This window comes from Salvia splendens, chromosome 1 (genome assembly GCF_004379255.2).
Source record: "Salvia splendens isolate huo1 chromosome 1, SspV2, whole genome shotgun sequence".
Lineage (NCBI taxonomy): Eukaryota > Viridiplantae > Streptophyta > Magnoliopsida > Lamiales > Lamiaceae > Salvia > Salvia splendens.
This window is the reverse complement of record NC_056032.1, coordinates 29,196,904-29,223,787: the sequence shown is the minus strand read 5'-3', so window position 1 is coordinate 29,223,787 and position 26,884 is coordinate 29,196,904. Positions and strand designations below refer to the sequence as shown.

The window sequence follows — 26,884 nt, the reverse complement described above, 5'->3', positions numbered from 1 at the left end:
TCTTGTAGTACTATTATATTATGAGATTAATATACTTATATAAATTGTACTAGTATATTAACGTCAACTCATTTTCATATATGTATAATTTATATATTAAATATTATTCAATTTTCCATAAAATGATTAAATGGATGTATCCAAATTTACCTATAAGTTTCCTAATTTATGTTAAAGTGACGCCGCATGTGGACCCTTTTTATTCTAATTATCAAAGAGTTATTGGTGAGGCATACCCAATCATTATGTCACCATGGCGTGGAGTGATCATGGAATTTTTAGTCGAAAAAATGGTGGTAATCATCAGCGCATCTGTATTCATTTGACTTGCCTGTAGGGTTCTTCTATTTCCTCCAAATTTGAAGTTGCAAATTTTGAAATTTCACCTCATCGATGCTTGTATATTCAGTGGATATAAGTAATTATCCAATTCTTCCCCCAAAAGAGCTCAAGTTTCAGCTGAATTTCGCCTTCCTGTTAGTTCTCTTTTCCTTTTCCTTTGCTGATTAATTTACCTTTCGCCTTGTGATCGCCATTTCGCGGGCCCGAAATCTAATCAAATCAATACATTTCTCTGAATTTCATATTGTTATTATTGGTGAAAATCTGGATCTTGGACTCGATTTCAATTTCATTACTCTGTGTGCTTGTTTGTGTCTACCCTACCAGCTGGACTAAAAACATGGCGCGTTGTTAATTTGCTTCACAAATCTTTGGAATTTAATAAATTCGACTATGAATGTATTTATGTGAAATTTTGGAATCAGATTGAGCACACCAACGATTTTGGGCGTTGGTAAATGAACATAAATGCTGAAAGATTTAGTGCATCTAGTTTTTTTTTTATGATCAATTATGTGTTACCATCATTTCGATTTACGATCTTTGATGTAGGAAAGTTCAATTAGAAATCCAATTGCTGATATTTACTATGATATACGAACTTCACTTCTTGCTAAGCTAAGTTAAATGGTTAATAAGTGCATAAGTTTTTTCTTCTTTAAAATCAGTCTCCCATAGTTGCAGAATTTTGGTGCTCTCTGTATGCAGAATGGAACATTTTTGATCGATTTGTAATGAGAATCAGATATGTAGTTTACTAGCATATTAAATGCCTTTCATATAATGTCCTTCGGCAGGAACTTGCTTCCTGAAGTTTGAATATCTTTCTCTTGCAGCATGGGTTGCTTTACGGTTTTAAAGAGTAAGAAGAAGAAACCAGAGAAGAAAATCTATGTTAAACGTGTTAATCCACAGGAGCATTCCCCGACTGCATTGCCTGAACCCCAGTGCCAGACACGTTCTTTACAGTCTGCGCCACCAAGTTTTAAAACCAGAGTAAAACCTGTTCAGTCTTTTAATAGAGTAAGCAGTAGCAGGGCACGTGCATTATCAGCACCTTCAAGTCTTGATATTGCAGAACAAGATGCACTTGCATCTACAGAATATGAGGAACAGGGAGAGTCTGGGAGTCACTTTGGGTCAATGAAGGAATATAATTCACCAAGTCCTCAACCTCTTCCTCTACCGTCACCCCGTGGCACAAATACTTTTAAGGCTACGGCAAGTTTTAAGATGATAAATTCTAGTGGCCCGCTTGATATGTCGGGGCCGCTTCCGCTTCCCCCTAATCCCCATCCAACTCTGGCCGTAAAAGGAATACTTGTTAACTTTTCTTATGAAGAGCTTGCATCAGCTTGTCATAACTTCTCTCCTGAGAGATGTATGTCTGAAGGTTTCTCTTCTGTCATCTACCGGGCTTCTTTTGCAGAAGATGCATCTGGATCAAGAAAACTCGAAGCCACTGTAACCCGTCTTCACCCTTGCAATCTGGTATAAGTTTGTTGGATTTCATATGTATAGTTTGGTATTTGAATTTCAGTCCAGGTTATTTGTTGAAGTTATTGGAGTTATATTCATTGGGATAGAATTGCGGGATTCTGTTATCCACATTGGTTGTGCTGTGTTTCTGTCTACTCCAGTTAGCGCATGGTTTCTACGCTGTGTGTGATTTGGGGGACCGATATATTGATATGTACTGGGAGTCTGGGATAGAGATAGAGGGCCTATTACCCTTCACTAGCAAGCTTCTGTCCACATCAAAATTCTTGTCTTCAAGCTCTTGTGTCTGTTGTATTAGTTTTTGTCATGCACATTAGGCTGATATTGTCATGTTTTTCCAGGGGTTGAAGGAGTTTGTGAATGATGTGAATACTCTTGCTTCTTTGCAACATCCATACCTCTGTAAATTGATTGGTTTTCATGCTCGTGAAGGCTCAGACCACCGGATGTTAGTCTATGAGAGGCTATTCCATGGTAGTTTGGATAGGCTTTTATATGGAAGATCAGATGGTCTACCCATTGACTGGAATAGTAGAATAAAAGTTTCTTTATGTGCTGCTCATGGTCTAACCTTTCTACACGAGGAAGGACCCTTTCAGGTAACAAAAAATATACAGACGTTACATACACCCCTTAAATTGTAAACTATCTTTGGTCCTTGCTATCATCAATTGGCTGCTATTATTATATACAGTTAACTAACTTATGCTTATGCTCCTTGACAGGCGATGTTCCATGAATTTTCAACTGCAAATATACAGATCGACAAGGATTTTAGTGCAAAACTTTCTGGATATGGCTGCATAAGCCACATTCCAGAAGGGGATATCTCCAATGACTCAGTTGTAAGTGCTATTGAGAATTATGTCTGGCACATTGTCCACCACGTTGATGTGGGTGCAGGGGGGAGAAGTGCATAGTATCATGCTAAAATTACACATTGCTTGTTTCAGGCTGTGGCAAATCTTTCACTGGAGACACTGGAGAAGGGTTTACTTACCCCAAAGAGTAATGTCTGGAGTTTTGGTATTGTGCTGCTTGAATTGCTTACGGGCAGGAAAAATCTTGACAGCCGGCATCCAAAAGAAGAGAGGAATCTAGTGAAGTGGAGTCGGCCGTTCCTGGCTGATGATTGTCGGTTGTCCCTAATTATGGATCCTCAGCTAAAGGGTCGCTTCCCTGTGAAAGCAGCTCGGACAGTAGCTGATATTGCTCAACGATGTCTTCTAGTAGATCCGTCAGAGAGGCCAACAATGAGAACTGTTGTGGAGCATCTCAAAGCTGTACAAGACATGAAGTATACCTCTCGATTTCCACTGCAAGAGCCAGGATCGGTTAGTCAGAAGAATATGTCAAGATCACCTAGTCTGAATGGGATCGTCACTCCACCTACTAGATCAAATTGTTCTCCTACGCCTCCAACTAGACCACTCGTGACCCCTCAAAGTCTACATGCGCTGTCCTTAGCTCTACCTCCTAGGTCAAGCTCATCTTCGTATAAATTGGAAGAAATTGATCGACTGGAAAGCCGTAGATCATCGTCCTCAACTGTTCGTATATCTAGTGTGGAAGGATTTTGATAGCGAGATTTGTTTTTTAATTTGTGAGTAAGTACATAGTATTATAAAGAAGAATAGGATAGCTTCAAATAGTCAGCCAGAAATTTTTCTGGGGCACAGTTTTTTTGTATATAATGTATTGTTGATGATTATATGCTCTCTTCTCTCTCTCTCTCTCTCCCTCTCTCTCTCCCTCTCTCTCTCTCTCTCTCACACACACACACACACAAAAACATGCCCCCAATTGTTTGATGAAGCCAGTAAATGTGAGGTTTTATGGAAAGATAATTACCATATATGAAATAATTACTTCTCAATCCATTTATACTTCACTCATGGCAAGATTTCAAGTACACAAACTCATAAGAGAGAGATCATGATGTGTCATCTTCTCTCTGATCTTTATCAGATAAGTCACTGCTGCCCTCCTGCTCTTGAACAGCAGTCCAGCAACCGGCATCGTCTTGGGCTGGTGGGGTTGTCGTCTCTCCCGATGCCTGAGCTATAACGGGCGTTGAACTCTCTTGCTGCTCAAAAACCAAGCTTGTAAGACCGTTCTGTCTTAGGTATGTGTCCAAAGGCAAACTAGCTTCTTGAAGCAAACTCATCATGCTTATGCCTGCCGTTCCCTGTCGAAACGGACAGCAGTTCAAGTCCAATCCTCCATTAAAATTATTAGCATTTTCTTGAGCAGGGCCATCGCAGCTCTGGCATTTCAAGAGATTCTCACTTTCCGATCTCTTTGCATTATCCGATGGTGCCTGACTGGGGATGCTGTCAACCTCGGCTTCCTCCTTGGCAGCAGATTGATTCCTCTGCGCGATTTCTGCTTCACGCTCCGACTGGCGCTTCTTCTTGCGCATCATCAAGGTTTTGAAACGTCGTTTCACAGTCATGCAGACATTGCACACGCACGTTGGCTTGTGCTTGCCCTTCCCGCTGGGAGGCTGTATGCAGACGATGCAGGAGCAGCCCGGACGATGCCTAGGATGTCTTGTGGTTGTTGCCACAGATGAAGATCCTGGCTCGCTCATGTTTCCCCCAGCAGGTGCTCCGTTTGTCTGTGTTTCAACGTTTTCCTGATATTCTTGTCCGTGTACTGGTTTGAGGCTTGTTAACGCTCTCCATTTCGTGAAATCTGCATGACAAGCGAAAATGTGTATTAAATACTGATCTTCACTAAATCTAAAATCACAGAAGCCATAAATGGTGTTGTGATACATACCCTTGTGCATTCTGACAAGACTCTCAAGTCCCCTTGAGTCCATTTCGTCGGGAGCAGAACATGAGCATCTGATTTGAAAAGAATGTCGGTATGAAGCTCAAGATCTAATCTTTCAAAAGAAAATTCAAGAATACAACGAAACAAACCTCATCGGGTCGTCGATATTGTCTTGACATGTCCATTTGGGAGGGAGCAGAAGATCAAGTGGCAGTTTTCGCCATTTTAAGCAACTGTCGCATTGAGTCCATTGTTCTTGTTCCCTATATTAGAATCGTCATTTCATAAATTATCCAATATTAATCAACAATAAGAGGTATAGCAAAATAATAAGATAGCAGCATCAGAAATAACTCTATGATTTAGTACAAGTTTTCATTGTTTCTTACCCGGGGAGACGAACGATGAAAATACTCCTCTTTCCAAAAACAGGTGGTTCCTGAAGTGAATACGAACACCGTACTAAAAAATGAGAATCTCAAATACAGGATGACTGATATCGATTGAAAAGTAATTTCTTACATCAAATTCTTCGATTTCATGATCCTCAACTGAGACAGTGCTTGGCTTGACAGTTGGTGGTGGCCTGAGCAAATCCTGCACCTCTTCCCACGAGAGTCTCAGCTCCAAAGAATCATGGCTGTCAATAAGTAGCCGTTTACTCTTTGTCCCAATGTTTCTTCTTTTGCGCTCAGAAGGCACCAACGCCTGGGTCGAGAGATTGTCTCCTCCAGACTTGCAAACATTCATTTCGGTGATTTGGGGGCTGATATTCCCAGGGAAGACGTGCTTAGGAAATAGAGTCATCGAAGGACTCCTGCTTCCTTTTAGCGACTGAAGAAGGCCAGAATAGCCGCTTATTAGAGGTAGGCTTTCGGCATTTCCCATGACCGTTTCGCCTTGAAAAGCACCCATATCAATTGGATAAAGTGAATCCTGCTGCATAGCAAATCAACAAAGTCATTTTTTTTTAATTTAGAGTACCATCAAAGATAACTCATAGAACAAATCGAATAAGATCATAGCTACCTTCTGTACTGAAACGCTGTTAGATGCTTTCCGGAACCCCATTAGAAGTTTTCCTTCTGGATCCATACGACTGAACGTAACTGAACAAGAAAACTTGAAGAAGTGAGCAAAGAAAGGACTGCACTGCCGAAACAGCTGTTCAAGATTGAATATTCAAACATTATTTCAAATTACTGGAACGTGATTATTGATAAGAATCAATAAACTAGAGAATCACTATTATCTACTGATTTAATATCAAAAGAGAGAATTTATTGTTTTTTATGAATTATTGAACTTCTGATAAACAAAACTTGGTCACAGTACCGGTATCTCCAGCTTGTAATTGCATCGACTGAATGCAGGGGGTTACACCCTCCAAAACATACATTCTGCTATTATTATTTGGCCAAAATCGGAACTGAAATACCCATTCTTTGCCCTTCAGATCCTGAATCCTCAAAGGAAGGCCCTCCGGTTGAGAGATAGGCGGGAAATATGCCTGAAAAGTGAGTTAGGCTAATCTCGTTAGCAAACCAAAGAAAAAGGTAAAATGATAAAAACAACTTATGCTAATCATTTGTAGTAAGACAACGATGGCGAATAAAACAAATTTCAAGGAGCACTAGCTAGATTAGAAACATACTTCGGCACATGCTTTAGGAAGAACCAAACGACCAATACGGCCAGCATCACTAGCACTCAAGACCTTTTCAAACAAGGGAACAATGGTGGAATTTGAGCTGGCAACGACCAAATTAAGGATATACACAGCTTAAGAAGTAGTTAACCAAGAGAATAAGCATCAATGTTATCAAATAGCGGATATGGCGGCGCCATGGCGCTATGGCATGGCGTTCTGTGGTGGAAATGCCATAGCAACATGGCGCTGCCATAGCACCGCCATATCCGCCATTTGACAACATTGCGTGTGTACTGCATTTAGGAATGAGGCATTATGCAAGAAACATGGATGTTAGAGATGTATTTTATGCTTTATTAATTGTTTTGAGAGTTTTAGATGTTATATTTTTGTTATTTTCCAATTTTTGAATTATGTATAAATAATAAGTATTATTTTATTTATTTAATTATTGACCGCCATATCCGCCATACTAATACGCCATACCCCTGTGGCGGTTTTTAGGCGAACCGCCATAAGCCGCCATACGAGATTGATAACACTGATAAGCATATAAGATTATTAGTAAAAATGCTAAAAATTAGGATACTCTCCGGATATCTGCTGCAGCTCCTGGTCTGTTATCCGTGGCCAATAGCGTGGAAGCAATTGACTTTTAACTCTTCCTTCAACAGGTGGCCTTGCAACACGTAATTGTGAAATAGAGCTAGAGTTTGTTTCTACTCCGGCAGCCAAAATGGTTGGTACCCTTGGTAAGAGATGGTGGGGCCTACAACCCTGTTGAAAGGAAGAAATTGCAGTGTTCAATTGCCTTTCTTCAGTGATAACCCCGGACATGGTATTTGAGTTTGACGAAGCAGACAAGCTGATGCTCAGGTTCGTCTCAACTAACGACTTATGTAAGCTTCTACTTTCTTGGAACATGTCATAACTTTTTGATGGTCCAACAGGTGGCTGATTAGAACTCGACAACAATTTATAACCACTGGCAAGAGCTTCTTCGAGTTTCCTTGAAGTCACGTTGGCATTCTGTGATGGTAACAAGTATTCTTGGCAGTCCATTTTAGTATCATCACCAGATTGTACAGGTACCATCGTCTCAGAATTTCTATCAGTGCCGTTTTCTGTTGAAAGATCACATGCTTTATGTTTTTCTTCGAAGGGGGTCTGCATAAGGCTTTGGAAGAATCAGAGTATATCTCAGTTAGAGAAACTAAAACTTAGTGAAGATAACAAGATTATATAATATTCTGCGTGAGACTGCAATATTCCATATAAAGAGCCAATTTCACACTCTCACACACTACACAATTATATACCAAAAGCCCGTCAGATGCATAAACAGAATAACAAACAATGCAGCACCCATTGTCTAGTGTCTCATTACGAGCATGCATAATTGCTCTTACGCGAGAATGTGGAAAACTCTTGCTGCAGCCTGCACAATTCACCCCACCAGTGTCGAGTAGCTCTAGCAATGTACTGGAAGCAATGCATCCACAATGAAGACGCTGCAAAGCTTTTGAGTCAAGCTCTACCAGTAAATGACAAGAATCCAAAAGAGAAGACGGTGTATTATAAGAAGCCAGACGAAATAAAATCTGTGTGCACACCTTTCCACATGAGGTGCACTCCCTCCAACCTGTTTCCTCTAAATGGAACGTTTCGCAGAAGACCAAATCTTTATAGGCAGTCCTGACAACAACCATTATGTTGTTAGTTGAAATAACCACTGTTAGTTTCTATTCTTAACTTTAATATGGGGGAAGGGCAGCAGTGATGATTGAACCCATTTGATCTCCCTAAATGAACCCATTTTTTTATAGTCACGAACGTAGAATAAATTATTGATCCAGACAGATAGTGATTTCTTCCAAGAGAGAAGAGCTTACAAAAGATGAACACTTGACAACACATTATCTTGATTAAGACTTCAACGAAGTAAAGTTAGCTGCCTCGGATGAAAACCAAACATTGTTTTTAGAGATTGAAATCCTTGAACTGAGAAAAGCTACCTTTCCCATACAAACTACAGAACAAGTTATTAAGATCTCCCAATCTACTAGAATTAACACCATATTGAAGTACTGATTATGCCAAGTATTATACTGGAATTAACATCATCAGCCCATTCACCTTAATTCTTCAATTTTATTTGAAAAAAGTGAAACATAAGATTTAAGCATCCTAGTTTGCTGCTATCTGAATAACAGTTACATTGTTGTTCTATTAAAATCTGCACTTATGTTATCCCCCAAACAAAATTAAAGCCACAATTAAACAAGATTTCTTTCAATTAAACCTAACTATTTAGAGAGAGAGATGAGACATACCCACAATCATGACAGAGAGTAGCAAAACCACCAGATCGCAGAGGCCAGCCCTTTGTCCAGTTAAGCGAGGAGGATGCAGAGCAAACCCCATTCATGCACAACCCCCCGCCCTCCATTACAGAATAACCAACTTAACTAGTCAAATTTGGGGAAGTAAAATGTTAGTAAATCCCTAAAAAATGGCCCAGTTTGAACAGGGAGGGGAAGTGGGAGCTTTTGAGTTAAAAAAAAACATTTCTTTTTGCACGAGCAATTTGTGAAGTGAGAGTAATGATTGGTCTATATATTGCGGCCGTACTTGTTTGACGCCCACTGCCGCTGCCGCTGCCGCCGCCGTCGATGCGAGGGCAGTGAGAGGCGGCGATGTGATTCACCTCCAAAATATAAGATGATTGGTAATCGTAGCTTCTAATTCTCCCTTAATCGGATTACAATTACCTGTGTTGTCAATTATTATGATATGAATTGTCAAGATCGAATTTGGTAAACAACAATTCTCTCTTTCAACTCACAATTTTTTTATAATGAATTTTCCTTTTTCATTTTTCTTGAAGTTACTGTAACTTGTTAGTATAAGGCCATCCACAATAGTGATAGCCAGCAATAGCCCAGCAATAGCCCAGCAATAGCCCAGCCACTGCCACATCATCAGCACTAAAAATCCTCCTGCCACATCATAAATAGCCCAGTCATAGCCTAGCCACATCATAAATAGCTCAGCCACATCAATAGCCACATCACTAATAACAATTATATAAAATGACATAATTAACAATCACACAATATACAGAATTTAATTTACGAGACATATACGGGAAACATTAATAATACTATCCACATCACTATTAACAAATATATACAAAATGAAATAATTAACAATCACACAATATACGGAATTAAATTTACGCCACAAAAACGAGAAAATTCACTAATATTAATAAAATTTAAAAAGTACATTAATTAAAAAAAATTACATAATTAAAAAAAACTAACGTCGTGCAGTCCTCCGCGCCCATAACTCTTCAATTAAATCCTTTTGGAGTCGAATATGAGCCTCCGTTTGGCGCATGTCGGCATATGCTTGGAGGCGGCCGTCTTCATCGTGGGGTACCCCACTCCGTACGTTAGGGGCGGCTACGCCGTGGCTTGGACCAGCTTCATTATCGTCGTTGGCCCAATCAGTCAGTTGTCCACCTTCATCTTCGACAATCATGTTGTGCATGATTATACATGCGTACATTATATCAGCAATGCAGTCGACGTTCCACAAACGCGTTGGCCCCTTAACTGCCGCCCATCGAGCCTGGAGCACACCAAATGCGCGTTCCACGTCCTTGCGCGCCGACTCCTGTCGTGCCGCAAAGTAGGCCTTCTTCTTATCTCCTGGGCATCGGATCGTCTTCACAAAGACGGGCCACCTAGGGTATATCCCATCCGCCAAGTAGTAGCCCATATCATGTTGGTTGTCGTTGGCGACAAAACTGATGGCCGGACCGACACCCTGACACTGCTCGTTGAAAACTGGCGACGAGTTGAGGACGTTGAGGTCGTTGTTCGAACCAGCTATCCCAAAATACGCATGCCAAATTCACAGCCGGTAATCAGCTACGGCCTCGAGGATCATCGTGGGATTCTTTCCCTTGTAGCCGGTAGTGTACATCCCCTTCCAGGCGGCGGGGCAGTTCTTCCACTCCCAATGCATACAATCTATGCTGCCTAACATCCCTGGGAACCCATGCTGTTCCCCGTGCATCCGCAGTAAATCCTGGCAGTCATCGGTGGTAGGGCTTCGAAGGTACTGATCACCGAATATTTCAATCACGCCCTGACAGAAATACTTCATACACTTCAGGGCAGTCGTCTCACCGATGTGGAGGTACTCGTCCCACATGTCTGCAGCGCCTCCGTAGGCCAACTGCCGGATTGCCGCAGTGCACTTTTGAATAGGAGTGTGGCCGGGTCTGCCAGACGCATCGTGCCTAAAGCGGAAATACAGATATCGTTGCTCCAATCCGTTAACAATACGCATAAACAGGGACCTGCGCATCCTAAAACGGCGCCTGAAAAGGTTGACGTTGAACCGCGGCTCCTGTGCGAAGTAGTCTTCGTATAGGCGCTGATGTGCAGCTACGTGATCACGATCAATCACCGCTCGGCGGTGTACCACTGGTCGAGGTCGAAGTACCGCCGGCTGCAAGGCCCTCTGCATCCATTGATCAATCTCACGGTTCGTATAGGCCTCTAGCGCTTCGTTCATTATACGCTCGTACTTCTCAGCATCCCCACCACTCCCACCACTACCACCGGTGTTACTCATTTCTAGGTGTTGATCTTGTACAGAAATTAAGATAGAGAGAGTACTCGTTAATACAAGTGGTGCGAATGAAAATGACAGGCAAGTCGCGTATATATAGTGTTTCGGAAAAAAAATTAAAATTAAAAATTCGCGCTAGGCGGTGCGCTGGGCGATCCGGACGCTGCAATAGCGCCTAGCGGATCGCCTAGCGGATCGCCTAGCGCACCGCCTAGCGCCGCGGAACCGCCGAGCGCTAGGCGGTTTTTTATCGCGAAATCCGCTAGGCGGTTGCAATAGATCGCCTAGCGCACCGCCTAGCGCCGACGCTCGGCTAGGCGGTGCGCTAGGCGCTATTGTGGATGCTCTAATACACATCCACAGTGACTTTCAATTTTGTCATGATTTTCAGAAATTGCTATCTTAATATCGACTTAGCACTAGTGTTGAAATTGACTTAGCACTAATTTTGTCATGACTTAACATTGAAATAGAAGATACAATGGCTCTAATAATAAGATATGGTTTTGGTTATGAGAAATTAAAACGGATAAAAAATAATACTAGTACTCTCTTCGTCCCACTTAAGAAGACACATTTCCTTTTTTCGAAAACTTTCTCTCTCCAAATAATATATTCAACCACTTTTTCTCACTCTTATTAAAGTATTCATGTTTCTTTCTCTCTCTATTTTAATCCTTACACTCACTTTTTCTTTCTCCAATTAAACATATTAATCAATAACTTCTAAAATTCCGTGCCGCCCAAGAAATGTGTTGTCTTAGCCGGGACGGATGGAGTAGTATAATGCAAACAATCATATGAATATATTCCGAATTTTATGTATTTATATACTCTCTGACTCTCTCCGTCTCATACTCGTATTTATTTTTAGAACGTCAAACCTAAATAACGATAATCTTTATTCACTCGTCTATTTTATTCTTCATTCACTATTCACTCTTTAAACATTTTTTATTAAATTTCGTGTCAATAAGAACCATCTTGCTTATAACAAAATGGAGGGGTATCTATTTTTAAAAATTATGATAACAATTGAAACTGATAAATACTTCCTCCATCTCATAAAAATAAGGAGAAGTCTCTTTTTTCGTCCGTCTCTTAAAATATTTCATTTTAATTTATTAGAAGTTCTTTCAAACTCATTACTCATATCATATACTTCAATTTATTTACTAGGGTCCACCGTTTAACACTAATAATAACGTGACGTGAGTCTCACTATCTCACTTACAATCTGACATCATTTTAACTACCATTCTCATCATCTCTTTTAGTTTACCAATTACTCCCCACGTCCCACTATAAGTGAAGCAACACTCTATCTCTCTCTTACTTTATCTACTGACCTATTTTTTTCTCACTCCTATTTTCTTCTCTCTTTTTTTAACTATTAAACATCACTAACTAAAAACTTGTGGCCAAAAGAAATATGTCACTTATAATGAGCCGGAAGTAGTTAAAGGATATGCAACCAATAAAGTGGGGAGTGCATATGCAAGAATGTCATAGTGAACCAGTTAGGTGGAACTATACTCCTCTTGCATAGGAGTAGTAGTAAGGCCATCCACAACGCTGTTCCTATACCGTTCCTATACCGTTCCTTAAACCACTATTTGAGGGCCCCACTGTACTTTTTTACTCCATTCCTTAACTAAGGAACGGAACCTGCAACCCTCCGTTCCTTAACCGTTCCTTAACCGTTCCTTAAATTACTATTCATTCAATTTCATTTTTTTTTATTTCCAACCCAATTCAATTTAAATAAACACACTTTAAAAAACAAACACACTTTATTAAAAAAACACACAACATTAAAAAAAATTACAACTTAAACGTAAAAAAATAAAAAACACACAATTAAAATCCTAAAAAAATAAAAGTACACAATTTTAATAATTTCATCCGCCAAAATTTGCCCAAATGTGCTCAATTAGATCATGTTGGAGTTGGGTGTGGGCACTAGAGTCGCGTGTCCTTGCACGAATAGATAACCGTTCTTGTATAGACGGATGCGCTCCACTTCGAGGCGGACTACTTGCGGTTGAGCTTCCGGGGGATTCGTCGTCGAACCAATTTCCCGCCTCGGGTCCTTCGTCTTGGACAATCATGTTGTGCAAGATTATGCACGTATACATGATGTCGACCATGTTTTCCATGAACCACGTACGAGCCGGGGCTTTGATGATGTTGAAGCGCGCTTGGAGAACCCCGAACGCCCTCTCCACATCCTTGCGAGCAGCCTCCTGCTTCTGCGCAAAAAGAGTCTGCTTTGGGTTCGCAGACCCACTGCACGTCTTCACGAAGGTAGGCCACTTCGGGTAGATGCCATCGGCGAGATAGTACCCCATTTTATAAAGCCGGTTGTTGGCGACGAAGTTGATGGCCGGCGCTTTACCATCCAAAACTTCGGTCAAGAGGTCGGACTGGTGGAGCACGTTTACGTCGTTGTTCGACCCGGGGACCCCGAAGTACGCGTGCCAGATCCAAAAGCGGTAGTCGGCAACGGCCTCAAGTATAACGGTTGGGTGGGTGCCTTTGTGGCCGCTCGTGTAGGACCCCTTCCACGCCACCGGGCAATTCTTCCATTGCCAGTGCATGCAATCGACGCTGCCGAGCATCCCGGGGAATCCGTGCACTGTTTCGTGAAGGTTGAGCAGGAACTGACAATCGGTCGTGCTTGGCCTTCGGAGAAATTCGTCGGTGAAGGCTGCCCGGACGTCTTGGCAGAATTTGAGCAAGCACATTCGCCCAGTGCTGTCTCCGATGTGGAGGTATTCGTCGAACATGTCGGCCGTTTGTCCAGTCGCAAGCTGGCGGATTGCTGCAGTACATTTCTGCAGCGTCGTGTGGCTGGGACGGCCGACCGCGTCGAACCCTTCCTGGAAGAACTCTTCCCGGGCTGCCAAAGTATTCGCGATGTGGAGAAATAACGGTTTCCCCATGCGGAAACGGCGACGGAAGTACGTATCTCTCCAAACCGGGTTATCGCAGAAGTAGTCGCGTACTAACCTTGCGGCGGCTTCCTCCCGGTTACGATGGATGTACGTACGGGAGCGTCGTTGGGGTGGCGCGGCTTCTTCCGCCTCCCGTCGTCGATCTTCTTCAAGTGATTGTTCCAATATTTGACGCATTTGTTCATAAGGATCCATTAGTTTGATTAAATTTGGGAGAAGGAAAATATAGTTGATTTGAGATGAAAATTGGGGTGGAAATAGAGAGGAATAGATGTGTGTTTGTGATTGAAATGAGTATGAAATAGGAGTATTTATAGAGTAAATAAATAAAATAAAAATAAAAAAAAATAAAAAACGGATATAAAAAAAACGGTCTCATTACCGTTGCAAAATTTTTTTTTTTTTTTTTTATTAAATTCGAATTTTTTTAAAAAAAATTAATTATTGCGTCACCGGACGAAGCCCACTCGCGGGGCAGCGAGTGGGCTGCACGCGTCGAATGGGAGGCCGCCACGTCGCCTCGGCGCGTGGCGGAACGTTCCGTTCCGCGTTCCTCCGGAACTGAACGCGGCACGGCATAGGAACGTCGACGGCACGGAACGGCGACGGAACGCACCCGCAACGCGTGCCGCCGCGGAACCGTTCCGCCGGAACGGCATAGGAACCGCAACGGCACAGCGTTGCGGGTGCCCTAATATAATTATAAGTAGGCATAATAATTTAATGTGCAATTTCATGGGCAGCTGTGCACGCTGCTGTTTTGGTAATGAAGCAATCATCATTAGTTTTTTGGGCTGGCAAGTTCGGTTGCTTTTCAACTATGCTTGATGACGCCATCCACACCTCACGATAGCGTAAATAATCCACCCTGGGCCTCCATTCTAAATTAGGCCCCAATATTAATTTTTTTAGTATTAGTCGATACAATCACAATTGTACTAGAGATGCCCAAGGTTTTCGGTTCCGGCGGTTAACCGTGGAACCGTAACTGCCGGTTCCGATTTCGAACCAGAACCGTGACTTTTTTCTCGAACCGGAACCGCCATATTTTGAACCGCGGGCCGGTTCCGGTTCCAAATTTTACGAACCGAAACCGTGCCGGAACCGCCGGTTCTGGACGGTTCCAAACCGGAACCGTGAAAGACCGTCGGAAAAGCGTGAAATCTAGCCGGAACCGTAAAAAACCGCCGGCAACCGACTGTTCGGAACCGTAAAAAACCTCCGATTTTCGAACCAAAACCGGAACCGTGAAATAGCCTCACAGTTCGGTTCCGGTTCCTGTTCCATATTTCTCTAAACCGGAACCGCGGGTTTACGAACTGTGGGCATGTCTAAATTATACAATGTACTCACTCGGTCCGCTATAAAATATCTTATTTTTGTTGGTTATGGATATACAAAGATACAAACTTGCCGAGTGAAAAATTACACGAAAATAACAAGGAAAAAATTACACGGAATAAACTTATAGGAAGAAGTCAGCCCAGTCGAGGATTCCTCTTTCCGCAAGACAAGATACACCCCGGTAGTGCTTTTGGATTGACGTGTCGTCCCCAAAGATAAAATAGTTTCGTCTCTGAAGAAGCAGCACCGCTAACAGCAGAGCTCCGACGAATGAGAGTAAGACGAGGGCAGAGCTTCAACGGGAAGATTATGCAGAGAGGGAAAGAGCGTGTATGGTAAATGCTTGAGTTTGTTATTATTGGAATGCAAGGAATGCGTGTCAAGTCCACCCGCAGGGGTTACTGAAGCCAACAGACATAATGTCTGTCATCAAGGCCTTGACTGTAACCGCTGGGGGTTACTAACTGTTGCATTAGCCGTTGGGAGCTGAAGAGATACGATACATCTGGACACGCTGCTACACGACAGGGTACATCATGGACAGTCGGGGACATTTTGTCACCAGTTATACGTCGAGGTCCATCAGGGACCAGGACCCCATGAGTCGGGGTGAGTCGGGGACAGTGTGGAATTTGAGGTAGTCTAAAAAGAATATGCGGGGCACGAACCACGCTCAACGACCAGCTCTAAAGACCAATTGTCAATGCTCAAGGTGCACGGGTCGCAGTGCGCGGCTCGCAGGCAGGCAGGCGGCGGCGAGCGCGTGTGGGCTCTATTACCCGTCGTATTCCACGATACTTATTACACGTAATAATTCATCTTATTAAATACCTCATCAAAGAAGTTTTATCATCCCCGATGTGGAATAATTAACACTTAGTTAAATAATCATTTAGTTTTTCTCATAGCTCATTTATAGTTTTATTGTGACCAACCTTAGTATATTATTTCTCATTCACCGAAAATCAGATTTGATAAAATGAATATACTATAGTCATCTACTCAAAACGTAGATCGACGCTATTGCATTTAATTTCATAAAATTAAACATCTGATCACATTTATTATTAGTCAAAGTCCTTTGACCAAACACGATTCCAATAATTGTTTTTTTGTTTTCGTCCATCCTCCAATAAATGTCTTATTTCACTTTTATCACTTTTAGCAAGTGATCTCCACATTCTTCTAACTCATCCTACTCGCATTTTATTATAAAGTCAATATAAAAAGTGGAGTCCACCTTCCACTAATTATTTCTACTACTATCTGTTACAAAGTCAAACAATTTTTAAAACCCGAGCCGGTCAAAAATGGGATATCTATTATCGAACGGAGGAATGGGATATCTATTATCGAACGGAGGAAGTACTAGATATGATTGTTACTTTATGCTTCTTCAGGTCTCGAGTTTAGAATGTGTATGTATGGAAATAAACATCTTCAAGATTTTTACAAGGGGTAAGAAGAACTTGTCCAATTCTTTAAACATTCCAAATTGTAATCGGTAAAATTCACATATTGTGAAGTCTTTTTGCATATTACTATATGTTTTTATAAACAAATTGCTTGATGACTAAACGCAGCATGAAAAATGACAGCAATGAACACACAGATAAAGATTGTAGAATACTACTCCATTTCTTTTTACCTAGATTTTCTGCAAGGAAGAAAATATAGATATGTGGAGATTACTACTATCTTCATTAGCAGTACAAGGAAGAAAAATAAGTAATTCAAGAAGCTAAATATCTAGAAGGGACACTTGAGGATAGAATGACAACCTTAGAGCATCTCCAATGGCGGACGTTCGGTCGGACGTGCGCGACGGGCGACCGGGACGTCCGCCATTATGGCAGGGGAGGTCGGATACGGACGTCCCGTGAGGACGTCGGGTGTCCTCGGACGTCGGCGCGACGGGCGGGCGGACGTCCGCCATTGTGGCGTGGGTCAGACGTCCGATTTTTAAACTTTTTTTAATTTTTGAAGGGGATGGGAAGGGCGGATTGTGAAGGGGATGTCCTAGTGACGTGGCAGTGGGATGAGAAGTCCTAGTGACGTGGCGGAAGGTGTTTTCGGGATGTCCTAGTGGATGTCCGAGTTGTGGGACATCCGCCCACTGGAGATGCTCTTACATATATCTGTCTAAAGAGAATAGAATTTGTAAATCTCCAATCTTTATCCAACAAATCTTTACCAGTAGTATATAGAAGCTCATACAAAGAGTACAACAGAAGTCTCCTATATTCTTTAGGTTTGAATATATGATGCATTTACACTGATCATTTCAAGCTCACGGATACAAAGTAGTATTCCACATTCATCTCCAACCAAACAACTCTCAAACATACATATCTATTCATTTTAGCATCCAAGCTTCTTCTCTATTCAGAGAGTATCATATTTACTACTCACATCCAGAAATCAACATGCACATAAATTCAATAAGGCAGCACATAACAAACTATATAAACAGACTGCAAATATTCTCAAAATAAATCGATCCAACGAGTTAACACAGTGATGAGCAAAATGCAATGATAAATTTTTCTTTCTATGCCCAATGTAATTAATTTATCATTGCAGGAGTCAGCTCAATAAAATCTTCTCCGAATCCTGACAATCAGCTACCAAAAATACGAAGATCAGTCCCACCAAATCAAGATTGCTTCTTTGAATCATTACCCCCTTAAAAACTTCCTCCTTTATCTTCTTCTCCGACTCTTTCCATACTCTTCTCCGCCTCTTCCCCAGGGAAACAGTCCACGCTGCGAGGCAGAAACAACGAATGGATCTCAATTTTCTCGTTGGAGATGGACAGATTACTACCCCGAAAAGGAGAAGCTCGGAATTTGGGGGAATTGAAATTTTGGGAGGGGTAGCATTATCATTTTCCATTCATTTCTTGACACAAAAATCGATGCTGATTCATAAACCACCTCTGTCGTAAGAAATGAATTTCGCCTGTTACAGCACTCAACAGCGCCGGCCTTCATTTAATTCTCGGGCTGGTGAGAGTTATCTCTTTCACACTGTATGACCCCAAATCTGGCATATCTAAGATACTGAACAGGTCCCTATTGAGGTTTCCACTTTGGCACCACACCTTTCTTCAAAGCAAACCCATAAACACAAGCAGCCTCGAACACCCTTCCTTGCAGAATCAATTCATCAATCAATGTGTTAAACGGTATCCCTCTTGCCTTTCTGTGTTTATGCATCATCGCCAAAACTGCCAAAGCCTTGTCCACCTCACCGCAGCAACAAAGAGCATGAATAGCAATGTTGAAGGTGAAAGTCTTGGGTGATAACCCAACCCCAATCATCTCATTCAAAACATCAAAACCTCTTCTTTCCATGTCCCTCCCATTGCAGCACATGGCCTCAACCACCAGCTCATATGATTCTTGATATATTGGATACCTCCCATTCCTCATCTCATCAAACACATTGTATGCATCATCCAACACATACTTCTCCTTCCTAGCATGCCTGCACAAGCCCCTCAGCAACGTGTTCATCATCCTCTCATCCACGCGATAACCATCTCCAACCATCTCTTTGTACGCCTGCATTGCCGCTCTAATTTTGCCCCATTTCAACAGCCCGTGTAGCAGCGTGCTGTAGCTGATGTAGTCGGGGCTGCATTTCTTCGCTCTCATCCGCCTCAACAGGCCGAAACCGCACAAGGGCTTCCCCTCTTTGAAGTACCCATTAAACAGAGTGTTGTACGTTACTACATTCGGCATCAACTTCATTCTCAGAGCTTCAACGAGCAACTCGAACGCCTCATCCGAACGTCCTACTTTGCAGAAACCATCCATCATTGCAGTGTAAGTGTAGATATCCGGCTTGATCGACGAGTTTTTTACGCTTAATAACAAATCATAAGCCTCCTCTATTCTACCAACGTAGCACAGACCTTTCAACAAGCAGTTGTACGTGTTAATTGTGGGCTCGCACCCTATTTTAGACATTTCATCGAACACCTCATATGCATCCTTCAATCTTCCAGTCTCACAAAAGGAGTTGATTACTGTGGTGAACGTGGCCACATTTGGCTCGAATCCATTCTCCAGCATCTCGTGAAGAGCGATTTTCGCTTCTATCATCGCCTTGTTCTTGCAGAAACCGTTCACCAAAATTGAATACGTCCGCACATCCGGGAATAAACCAAGAGACGATAAGGTAGACTTGAGCTTCCACGCCAATTCAACCTCATCCGAAGAAATTAAGGAAACGAGTAGACGATTGAATTCAGCAATAGTTCGAATTTCTCCAAATCTATTGACTTCCGCCAGTGCTTCGAGCTGTTTTGGAGATGTGGTAATAGTTTGAAGAAAATCTTCGAATTGCAATGGTGTGGCGCTCGTGTGTCCGTAAAGATGGTGTTTTTCTTTGATGGGAGCGGCGAATACATGAAATTTCCGGTGATGGATTGCGTTGGTGGAGTAGAAGAATGGCGGATTGAATGCAGAAAAATAGGCAGATTGATGAAGGAAAGTGGAGGGTGTTTGGCATTGGGAAGAAAGCATGGTTTGGAGAATTGAGAATATGTGAAGCAGAATGGATAAGGAAATGATTCGTGAGTTTAATTTAATAATGGATAAGGAAATGATTCGTGAGTTTAATTTAATTTATTATCGACTTCGGTCCTATGGAATTGCACTCTGACCTGAAAATCTATCGATATCTAAAGTGAGAGTTTTTTGAATGACACATTTTTGGGCAGAAAAACAATTTATTGGGCAAACGAAAGGCAGATATTATAGAGTAAAAATTGGTCCAATATAAAACTGGCTTCGCCAAGGAGTTTATATACAGACACCATTAATGGAATCTGCAACATCCTAAAAAATTATACAATAGCCATCTTTGTTCCCCACTTTCTATCCTGTACAAAGTCAGGTCGAGGCCACTGGCTAATCGCCGGCCGTCGGAGGACAGGTGCACCAACCATAACACCCGTTCAGACACGCCAAGAACTCCATGGGGCCGTTGAAGCAGGGTGGTGGAGCTGCAGCGAGGGCGCCAAGGCTGGTGGGGGCAGGCAGACGGCGAAGCAGCGAGGCGAGGGGAGAGAAAGAGAGAAGGAAATGGTGGCGCGTAGCTGCACCGATGAGGAGGGAGAGAGACATAGAGATAGGGGAAATTGGGGGGAGGGGGGCGTGTAGGTTTAGAGAAATATTGGGGTTTGAACATTGAAGGCTTATTAGTTTGTGTTGTATTATAATACTTGGGCTTTGTTTTGGGCTTTTAATATAGTATTTTATAGTATAATAGTTGTATTATAATTTTTTGCTCATACTATGATACCACGAAGTTTATATGTTGAACGTTATTGTTATATCTAAAAGTTGGGCTCTAATTTTGACTTTTAATATTTGTTGCAGTTATGACTTCTCCCATAAATTTTAAATATAAATTATTGTTATTAATTTATTCTTACTTATTATTTTCATCAAAATTATTTAAAGACAAAGGCTAAGGTGATTGATATTTTAATAATTTATTAATAGTTTAAATTTTTTTAAAAAATAATATAAATCTAATATATAATCAAAATATTTTACAATTTTTATTTATAATTTTCTTAGCTAATGTCTTTTTAGCATCACTTAAATGAAATTGTAAATTTAGATTTTTATGTATGAAATGATATTAATTCCTTAAACAACAACATAACTAATTGTTGTAAGTATCATAGTAAGAATTTACGGAAAAATCTACAAAATCGAAGATGAGATAACTTACTCCTTCGACTTTCTTATGAGTGCGGGCAAATAGCTTGATGAATGCAACTTCAGGTATATGTTCATCTCTCTCTATGCTTTTGGGAGGTGAGAGTCTTGGACGTTGTCGAGAGATCTGTACCTATAAAAGCATAATGCTACTCATAATGTTGAACCCAAAACTGAGAGTGCGGGCAAATAGCTTGATGAGTGCAGGCAAATATGTTGATGGAATTGTAGAGGCTTCTTTTTGGGCTTCAGCTCACTCTTTGAGATTGCTCTTTGTGAGTTTGTTAACATCGGAATCTATTTCACGCCCGGACTTGTTTGGCAAAGTTGTTGGAAATATTTGTCTGAAGATGTTCTTTATAACCGCCGGAAATTAACAAATTATCATGGTAAGTTATTTTTTTAATTATTTCGTTGCATGTTTATTATGTTATTTGTTATTATTTTCAATTTATAATATAAGTTTAATTCTAACCACGTATTCTTAATTACTATAGGTATGATCTTGAGTGAGGATGAAATTCAGAATTTTGCATTGGCAGAGATTGAGAAATTGTTGCAGAATCTTGGCAAAACTATTCTAACTAAACTATTCTAGTTGATGCTATTATTATCTACTCCCTCCGTCCCCAAATAGTATGAACTTTGGGTTCAGCACGAGTTTTAATGCATTATTGGTAAAGTAAGACAGAGAGAGAGATAGATAAAGTTTTTTAAGTATTGTTAGTGGAGAATGGGTCCCACCTCATTAGAGAGAAGAGAGTTTCCAAAATTGAAATGTTCATACTCTTTGGGGACGGATGAAAAAGTAAATAGTGCATACTCTTCAGGGACATAGGGAGTATAAATTTTTTCTTAGAAAAAGAATTATGACAAAAATAAAGATAAAAATAGTAAATAATAAAATGTAAAAAATAAAGAAAAGTTGAAGACAAAACAAAGTTTTGTATCCCACATTGGAAAAAGATGAATGAATGATCTAAACATGTAGTTATAAAAGAAAATATTTCAACTTATTTTGTCCCACATCGAAAGTGAAACATAAAATATTCAAGGATGTCTCTGTAAAAGAGAAACAACCAAGAATGGTTTCTCAGAAAGGCCCAACAAATAAATATGGGCTATTATGAAAATTAATTTTAAAATATGAAAATTAATTTTTATAATAATAATTTTTTTTTAATTTTATTTGAATTGCATGTTTGAACTGTTGAACTGGCGGTTCCAGTTTCTAAAAATTTTGAACCTGAATCAAACCGTCTAACCCGCGGTTCCGATTCCGGGTTATGACCCGCCACGCCAGTTCCGGTTCCGGGTTATGAACCGGTGGTTAATCGCCGGTTCGGTTCGGTTTGTGCACCCCATATAGAACTATTTACTTTATTCCACTTTTAGTATGCGAACCTCACATCCCACCAACTTTTTAAACTCACAATCCAATATAAAACTCCTCCTAATACTTTAAATGGATTTCACATTTCATTTATTTTCTTCCTTTACTTTTATTTATAAAGTTAAACAATTTCTTAAAACCCGTGCAGAATCAAAATGGCTCTTTAAATGGTGGACGGAGGGAGTAGTAATCAGGAGTATCTTTACAATTTTGAGGAATGTAAATAACAGAGTCTAGTAATTGGCTACTTCCTCATGGACTATGGTTTTACTAATTTTATTAAAGGGAGTATTAAAAATTTAATCCTTAAACTGTAATAATATTAAACGCGGTCTCCAACCTTTAAGAATAAGTAACGTGGGTCTTATATTTGAAATAATATTAAACGTGGGTTACATGTTTTGTTTTCCCGTAGTCCAGTAGTACTTCTCTGGAGGGAGTAGTGTTTCTCTAGAGGGGATTTAGTGAATCTTTGATAAGGCTCATTTCATGCATCAGGGGTTAAATTTTATGATTTCCATGAACTAACACGGGTTTATAAGTTAGGTGTGTAGAGAATCTGCAAGACCTAGGAAGCAGATGGAGAATTTTACCAGGCAAAAGAAATCGAACAAAATTGAAGTGGAGGATGCCGACTCACAACCTGACTTGGGGGATTACAGGAGCAAAGGCGGGAGCAGCTGTGAGCATAAAAGCATCTTTTGAAGGATTTTCTAGGAAGGAAAAAAATGACAAATCATCAAGGGAGAGTGCCCTAGAAATCCGAGCCTCAACTATAAATAGAGACCTCTATCATGAAGAGAGGCAGCTCGTCATATTTTACTTTTCACTCATAGCTCATCTCCTTTCACTTCGCACACACTTATCTACGCACTTAGCATCAATGGGGTAATTCTGGGCGTTCGTGGTGGTTAGTTTAGTCTTAGTGGTGTAACACTGTCCTTACGAAGGGCGAGGAAACAATCTCTTTACGTTTTCGTTGTTTTTAAGCCGTGACTTCATTGTTTTGTAAGCTCGGCACTGGATATTGTGTTCACTCTATGTTTTCTGATATTATGCAAGCTTCTGTTTTCTGTTTATCTAGTTCTGATGTTTGATTGTTGGTTTTTACTGATTTGAATGCTTTTCGTAATTGATGTTTGATTTGGAGTTGAGATCGGGTTGAACGAAGTTGATTTGTTGTTGAATCGGTTGAATCTGAATGGAGGAGTTATGGATCTGGATGTAGCAGAGTTGGTATTGGTTGATCTGAGTTGAATTGTAGTTTGGAGTTGTGGATCTAAAAGTGGTGTTCTGATTCTGCATGGTTATGGATGTTTACTGTTGCTTTCTTATTTTGCTTGACCTAGTAGTTTAGATATATTAGTTTTATGCATAATCGTAATGTTTGAAGTCAGATCGGAGATTGCTCTGTTTCTATGTGCTTGATGATCTATTTTGTTTGTGTTCATGTTAATTTCCTGAAGAAGATGAGGATCGTTGGTAGTTATAATCGAATCCGTCGTTTGTTTACTTTTTGCAGCTTTTGTCATTGTATCTAAATCGGGAAAATGGTCCCCATTGCATGTTTACGTATTGTTTAGTTGTTTTCGGAAAACCGTTTACCTGGCCCAGTAGTTTAGCTATTTGAATTTCTCTAGTCAAATTCCATTTCCGTGAGCCATGCACGCGTACGTACTTTTCCTATTTCCTAGGTCTAGTAGATAGATTAGCTGTCTTTCATTTCCTCTGAGTCTAGTAGTTAAAACAAACTTAACCCATGAGTTGCGTGGCAGCAGCCAAACCCCTTCCAAATCCTCTGAGCACTTGCTAAACCCTTCCGTCTCTGTGGGATCGATCCTTACTACCCTATACTAGCCAATAGTATGATGAGTTAAGGTTTTGGTAGTGAATGAGAGTGTCCCAACGACTAATTCAGATAGTTTTATGTTTCGCTAGACCTAGCGGTTTGGTGAATCCTCTGGACCTGTTTGATTGATACACACACGCGCACACAGTCACATTCTTAGTCACTCTCCAGTCCTCCTACGAAAGTAACTCCCTCCGTCCCCAAAATATATGTACTTTAGGTTTAACACGAGTTTTAATGCAAAATTGATAAAATAAGAAAGAAAAACTTATTAAAGTATTGTTAGTGGAGAATGAGTCACACCTCAACAGAGAGAAAAGAGTTTCCAAAATTAGAAAATGCATATTCTTGTGGGACGGACTAAAATGGAAAGAATGCATATTCTTGTGGAATGGAGGAAGTACTTATTTCTCCTAAATAATGTCATTTGTTATACTTAGTTGATCTTCGCTCTAATAAGAGCATTAACAATAAGGGGCTGATCTCATCGCCGAGCAATCGGCAGTTAGATCGTCCTCTATTGTGGGAGACCCGCCGATCAACGACCCCTCCTCAATGCCCTACATTTCATCCCTGCCACGTGCGATTGGCGCCTATTGCAAGCGCGACCACCGATCAAGTACGATTTTATATTTTTTTAAATTTTTTATTAATTTTACCCTCTATATATGCCCCATTTTACATCACTTTTTACCACCCCCATTCTCTCATATTTCTCTCTCTAACAATGAATCTAGATGGAAGTCCTCCGTACCCCAGTGTTACCACATACTCTGGCGGGGCCCCGTATCCCGGCGCACCTCCGATGTACCCTAGTGGTTTCTACTTCTTAGTATGATGAAAGTAAAATGATTTTTCTTATATTAGAGATCCAAATATGTTCTAACTCTCTCCCTCCCACTGAAAATGATTCACTTTGTTTTTGGTTTGTCTCAATTAAGATGATACATTACTAAAAATGAAAATACTTTTATCTCTACTTTATTCCCCATCTATTACTTTATTCTCTCTACTTAACACACAAAATAAAGTTGCATAAAATCGTGTATCGCTCAAAGAAGGGTCATCTTCCTTGGAATTGAGGGAGTACTTCTTATTTTTAAAGAACTATATAATGATATCATCTCTTATTTTGTGTATGAAGTGGAGAGAGTAAAGTTAGAGAAATGAAATAATGTAGAGATAAAAGTATTTTCATTTTTAGTAATGGATCATCTTGATCGGAACAAACTAAAAAGCAAAGTGAGTTATCTTCAGTGGGACGAGGGAAGTATTTCAATTGATTAATAATAATTGACACGATGAAGGTAGTGGTGCGAAATGATCGAGTAAAATTTACGTACATAAGAGCATCCGCAGCGGTGCTCTTGCGGAAGAACAGGAGCCGTGCCGTCGGCACGGCGAGTGACGTGCTCGCCGCTGCGCTCTTGTCGTCGTCTTCTGGTTGGGCGGTGACGCCCAATTGCCCCCTGCGCGATTGGGCGTCATTTTTTATCGTTAATTTTTTTTATTCGTAAAAAATTGAAAATAATATGAAAAATAAAAAAAAAGTTTCTGATTCCCAAGAATACAACCGTTTTATGGTCTTTTTTTCAATTTGATTTGATTTTTTTTATTTTTTATCCTCAAATCATCTATAAATACCCACATTCATCATCAATTTTTTCCATCAAATAATCTCTCACTCATATATACTTCTATCATTTTTTTATTTTTAGGATTTTAATTATGTAATTTTTGATTTTTTAGTAATTTGTAAGTATTTTGGGTATTTTGAATGCATTTTAATATTATGGAAATATTTTTAGTAATTAAAATATTTAAATTGGAAAATAGAATGGTAGGACCTATGAATACTGTAAGCATGATTGCAGAAGAGCACGAATGTGGGTGTTGAGCTCTTGTGGTAGACCATGGAATTAAAAATGAATAAAAGTGGGTTTGGACCCATATCCGTGCTCTTGCGCACGAGCATGGACGTGGATGCTCTAACATATATGGCAATTAAAATGGTGTGTAGTTACAAGATCTAAGTCATTTTCAAGGATGAATTGCCGGAATTCTCATCTTTTTTATAGTAATAATACATACATAAAGTGTGAGTAAAATAAAATTCCCAATAATAATCTCCGAAAACATGAAATTAAACCCTCAAAGATCTGCTAAAATTCTTGGAAAAAAAGGGACTCTTGTTGGTCTCAGATTGTCCATCTTTTGTGGGCCCTTTTCTCCCAAGAATCGGAGTGAACAACTTCCTCATCACCTTCTGAAATCCGGCAGCCCTCCGCGGTTGCTTCACCTTCACCGGCGGCGCATGACGCCGCCCCACCGGCGTCTCCGACAGACTCCGCCCCAGCATGGCGTTGTTGAGCTGCACCTCAAACGACAGCCGCTCGTACTCATCCAGCAACGTGCTTTGCTCATCCCCAAATCTCTTGAAAATCTCCGCGATTTCTTCCACTTTCGCCATCGATCCCAAATCTTCACTTACTAGTTACTACTATGTGTCTATAGTCTGATGTAATCAAATGCAAACTATATATCTGAAAATCTTGGGGGAATTTAGACAGAGGGAATCAGTTATAGACAAACTCACAAGCAAAGTAACTGGTGACAAAAAAAAGTGATCGAGAATCGGACAATACTATTTAAAATGGATAGGTGATTTTTAGTTATTGAGAT

The 26,884-nt window shown here is 40.5% G+C and overlaps 3 protein-coding genes and 1 pseudogene across 8 annotated transcripts; 1 reads left to right on the top strand and 3 right to left on the bottom strand.

The window, feature by feature from the left end:
• The first annotated feature begins 311 nt into the window (after positions 1–311).
• Positions 312–3,553, top strand: LOC121746727 (probable serine/threonine-protein kinase PBL11). Of its 2 annotated transcripts, none has more exons than XM_042140651.1 (5): positions 312–476; positions 1,179–1,833; positions 2,184–2,441; positions 2,568–2,687; positions 2,796–3,553. In XM_042140651.1, the coding sequence occupies exons 1-5, from the start codon at positions 394–396 to the stop codon at positions 3,420–3,422; spliced, it is 1,743 nt and encodes a 580-aa protein (XP_041996585.1). In that variant the 5' UTR covers positions 312–393; the 3' UTR covers positions 3,423–3,553. The 2 variants fall into 2 exon arrangements, with proteins under 2 accessions (XP_041996585.1, XP_041996593.1); XM_042140659.1 differs by having other exon boundaries at positions 342–476; positions 1,140–1,833.
• A 120-nt stretch (positions 3,554–3,673) lies between these two features.
• LOC121746695 (B3 domain-containing transcription repressor VAL2-like) lies at positions 3,674–9,085 on the bottom strand. 5 transcript variants are annotated; one of them, XM_042140618.1, is made up of 13 exons: positions 8,906–9,084; positions 8,608–8,742; positions 7,888–7,969; positions 7,684–7,785; positions 6,864–7,441; positions 6,278–6,374; positions 5,959–6,133; positions 5,653–5,732; positions 5,146–5,562; positions 5,013–5,062; positions 4,773–4,886; positions 4,627–4,694; positions 3,674–4,539 (listed from the first exon to the last, which is right to left on the bottom strand). In XM_042140618.1, the coding sequence occupies exons 2-13, from the start codon at positions 8,721–8,723 to the stop codon at positions 3,776–3,778; spliced, it is 2,643 nt and encodes an 880-aa protein (XP_041996552.1). In that variant the 5' UTR covers positions 8,724–8,742; positions 8,906–9,084; the 3' UTR covers positions 3,674–3,775. The 5 variants fall into 5 exon arrangements, with proteins under 5 accessions (XP_041996552.1, XP_041996560.1, XP_041996569.1 ...); XM_042140626.1 differs by having other exon boundaries at positions 8,608–8,737; XM_042140635.1 differs by having other exon boundaries at positions 5,146–5,559; positions 8,608–9,085.
• Positions 9,086–9,808: 723 nt separating this feature from the next.
• LOC121757202 lies at positions 9,809–10,654 on the bottom strand (annotated as a pseudogene).
• A 6,791-nt stretch (positions 10,655–17,445) lies between these two features.
• Positions 17,446–20,429, bottom strand: LOC121746686 (putative pentatricopeptide repeat-containing protein At1g09680). Its single transcript, XM_042140604.1, has one exon. The coding sequence runs from the start codon at positions 19,752–19,754 to the stop codon at positions 18,297–18,299; it is 1,458 nt and encodes a 485-aa protein (XP_041996538.1). The 5' UTR covers positions 19,755–20,429; the 3' UTR covers positions 17,446–18,296.
• Between the last annotated feature and the right edge of the window lie 6,455 nt (positions 20,430–26,884).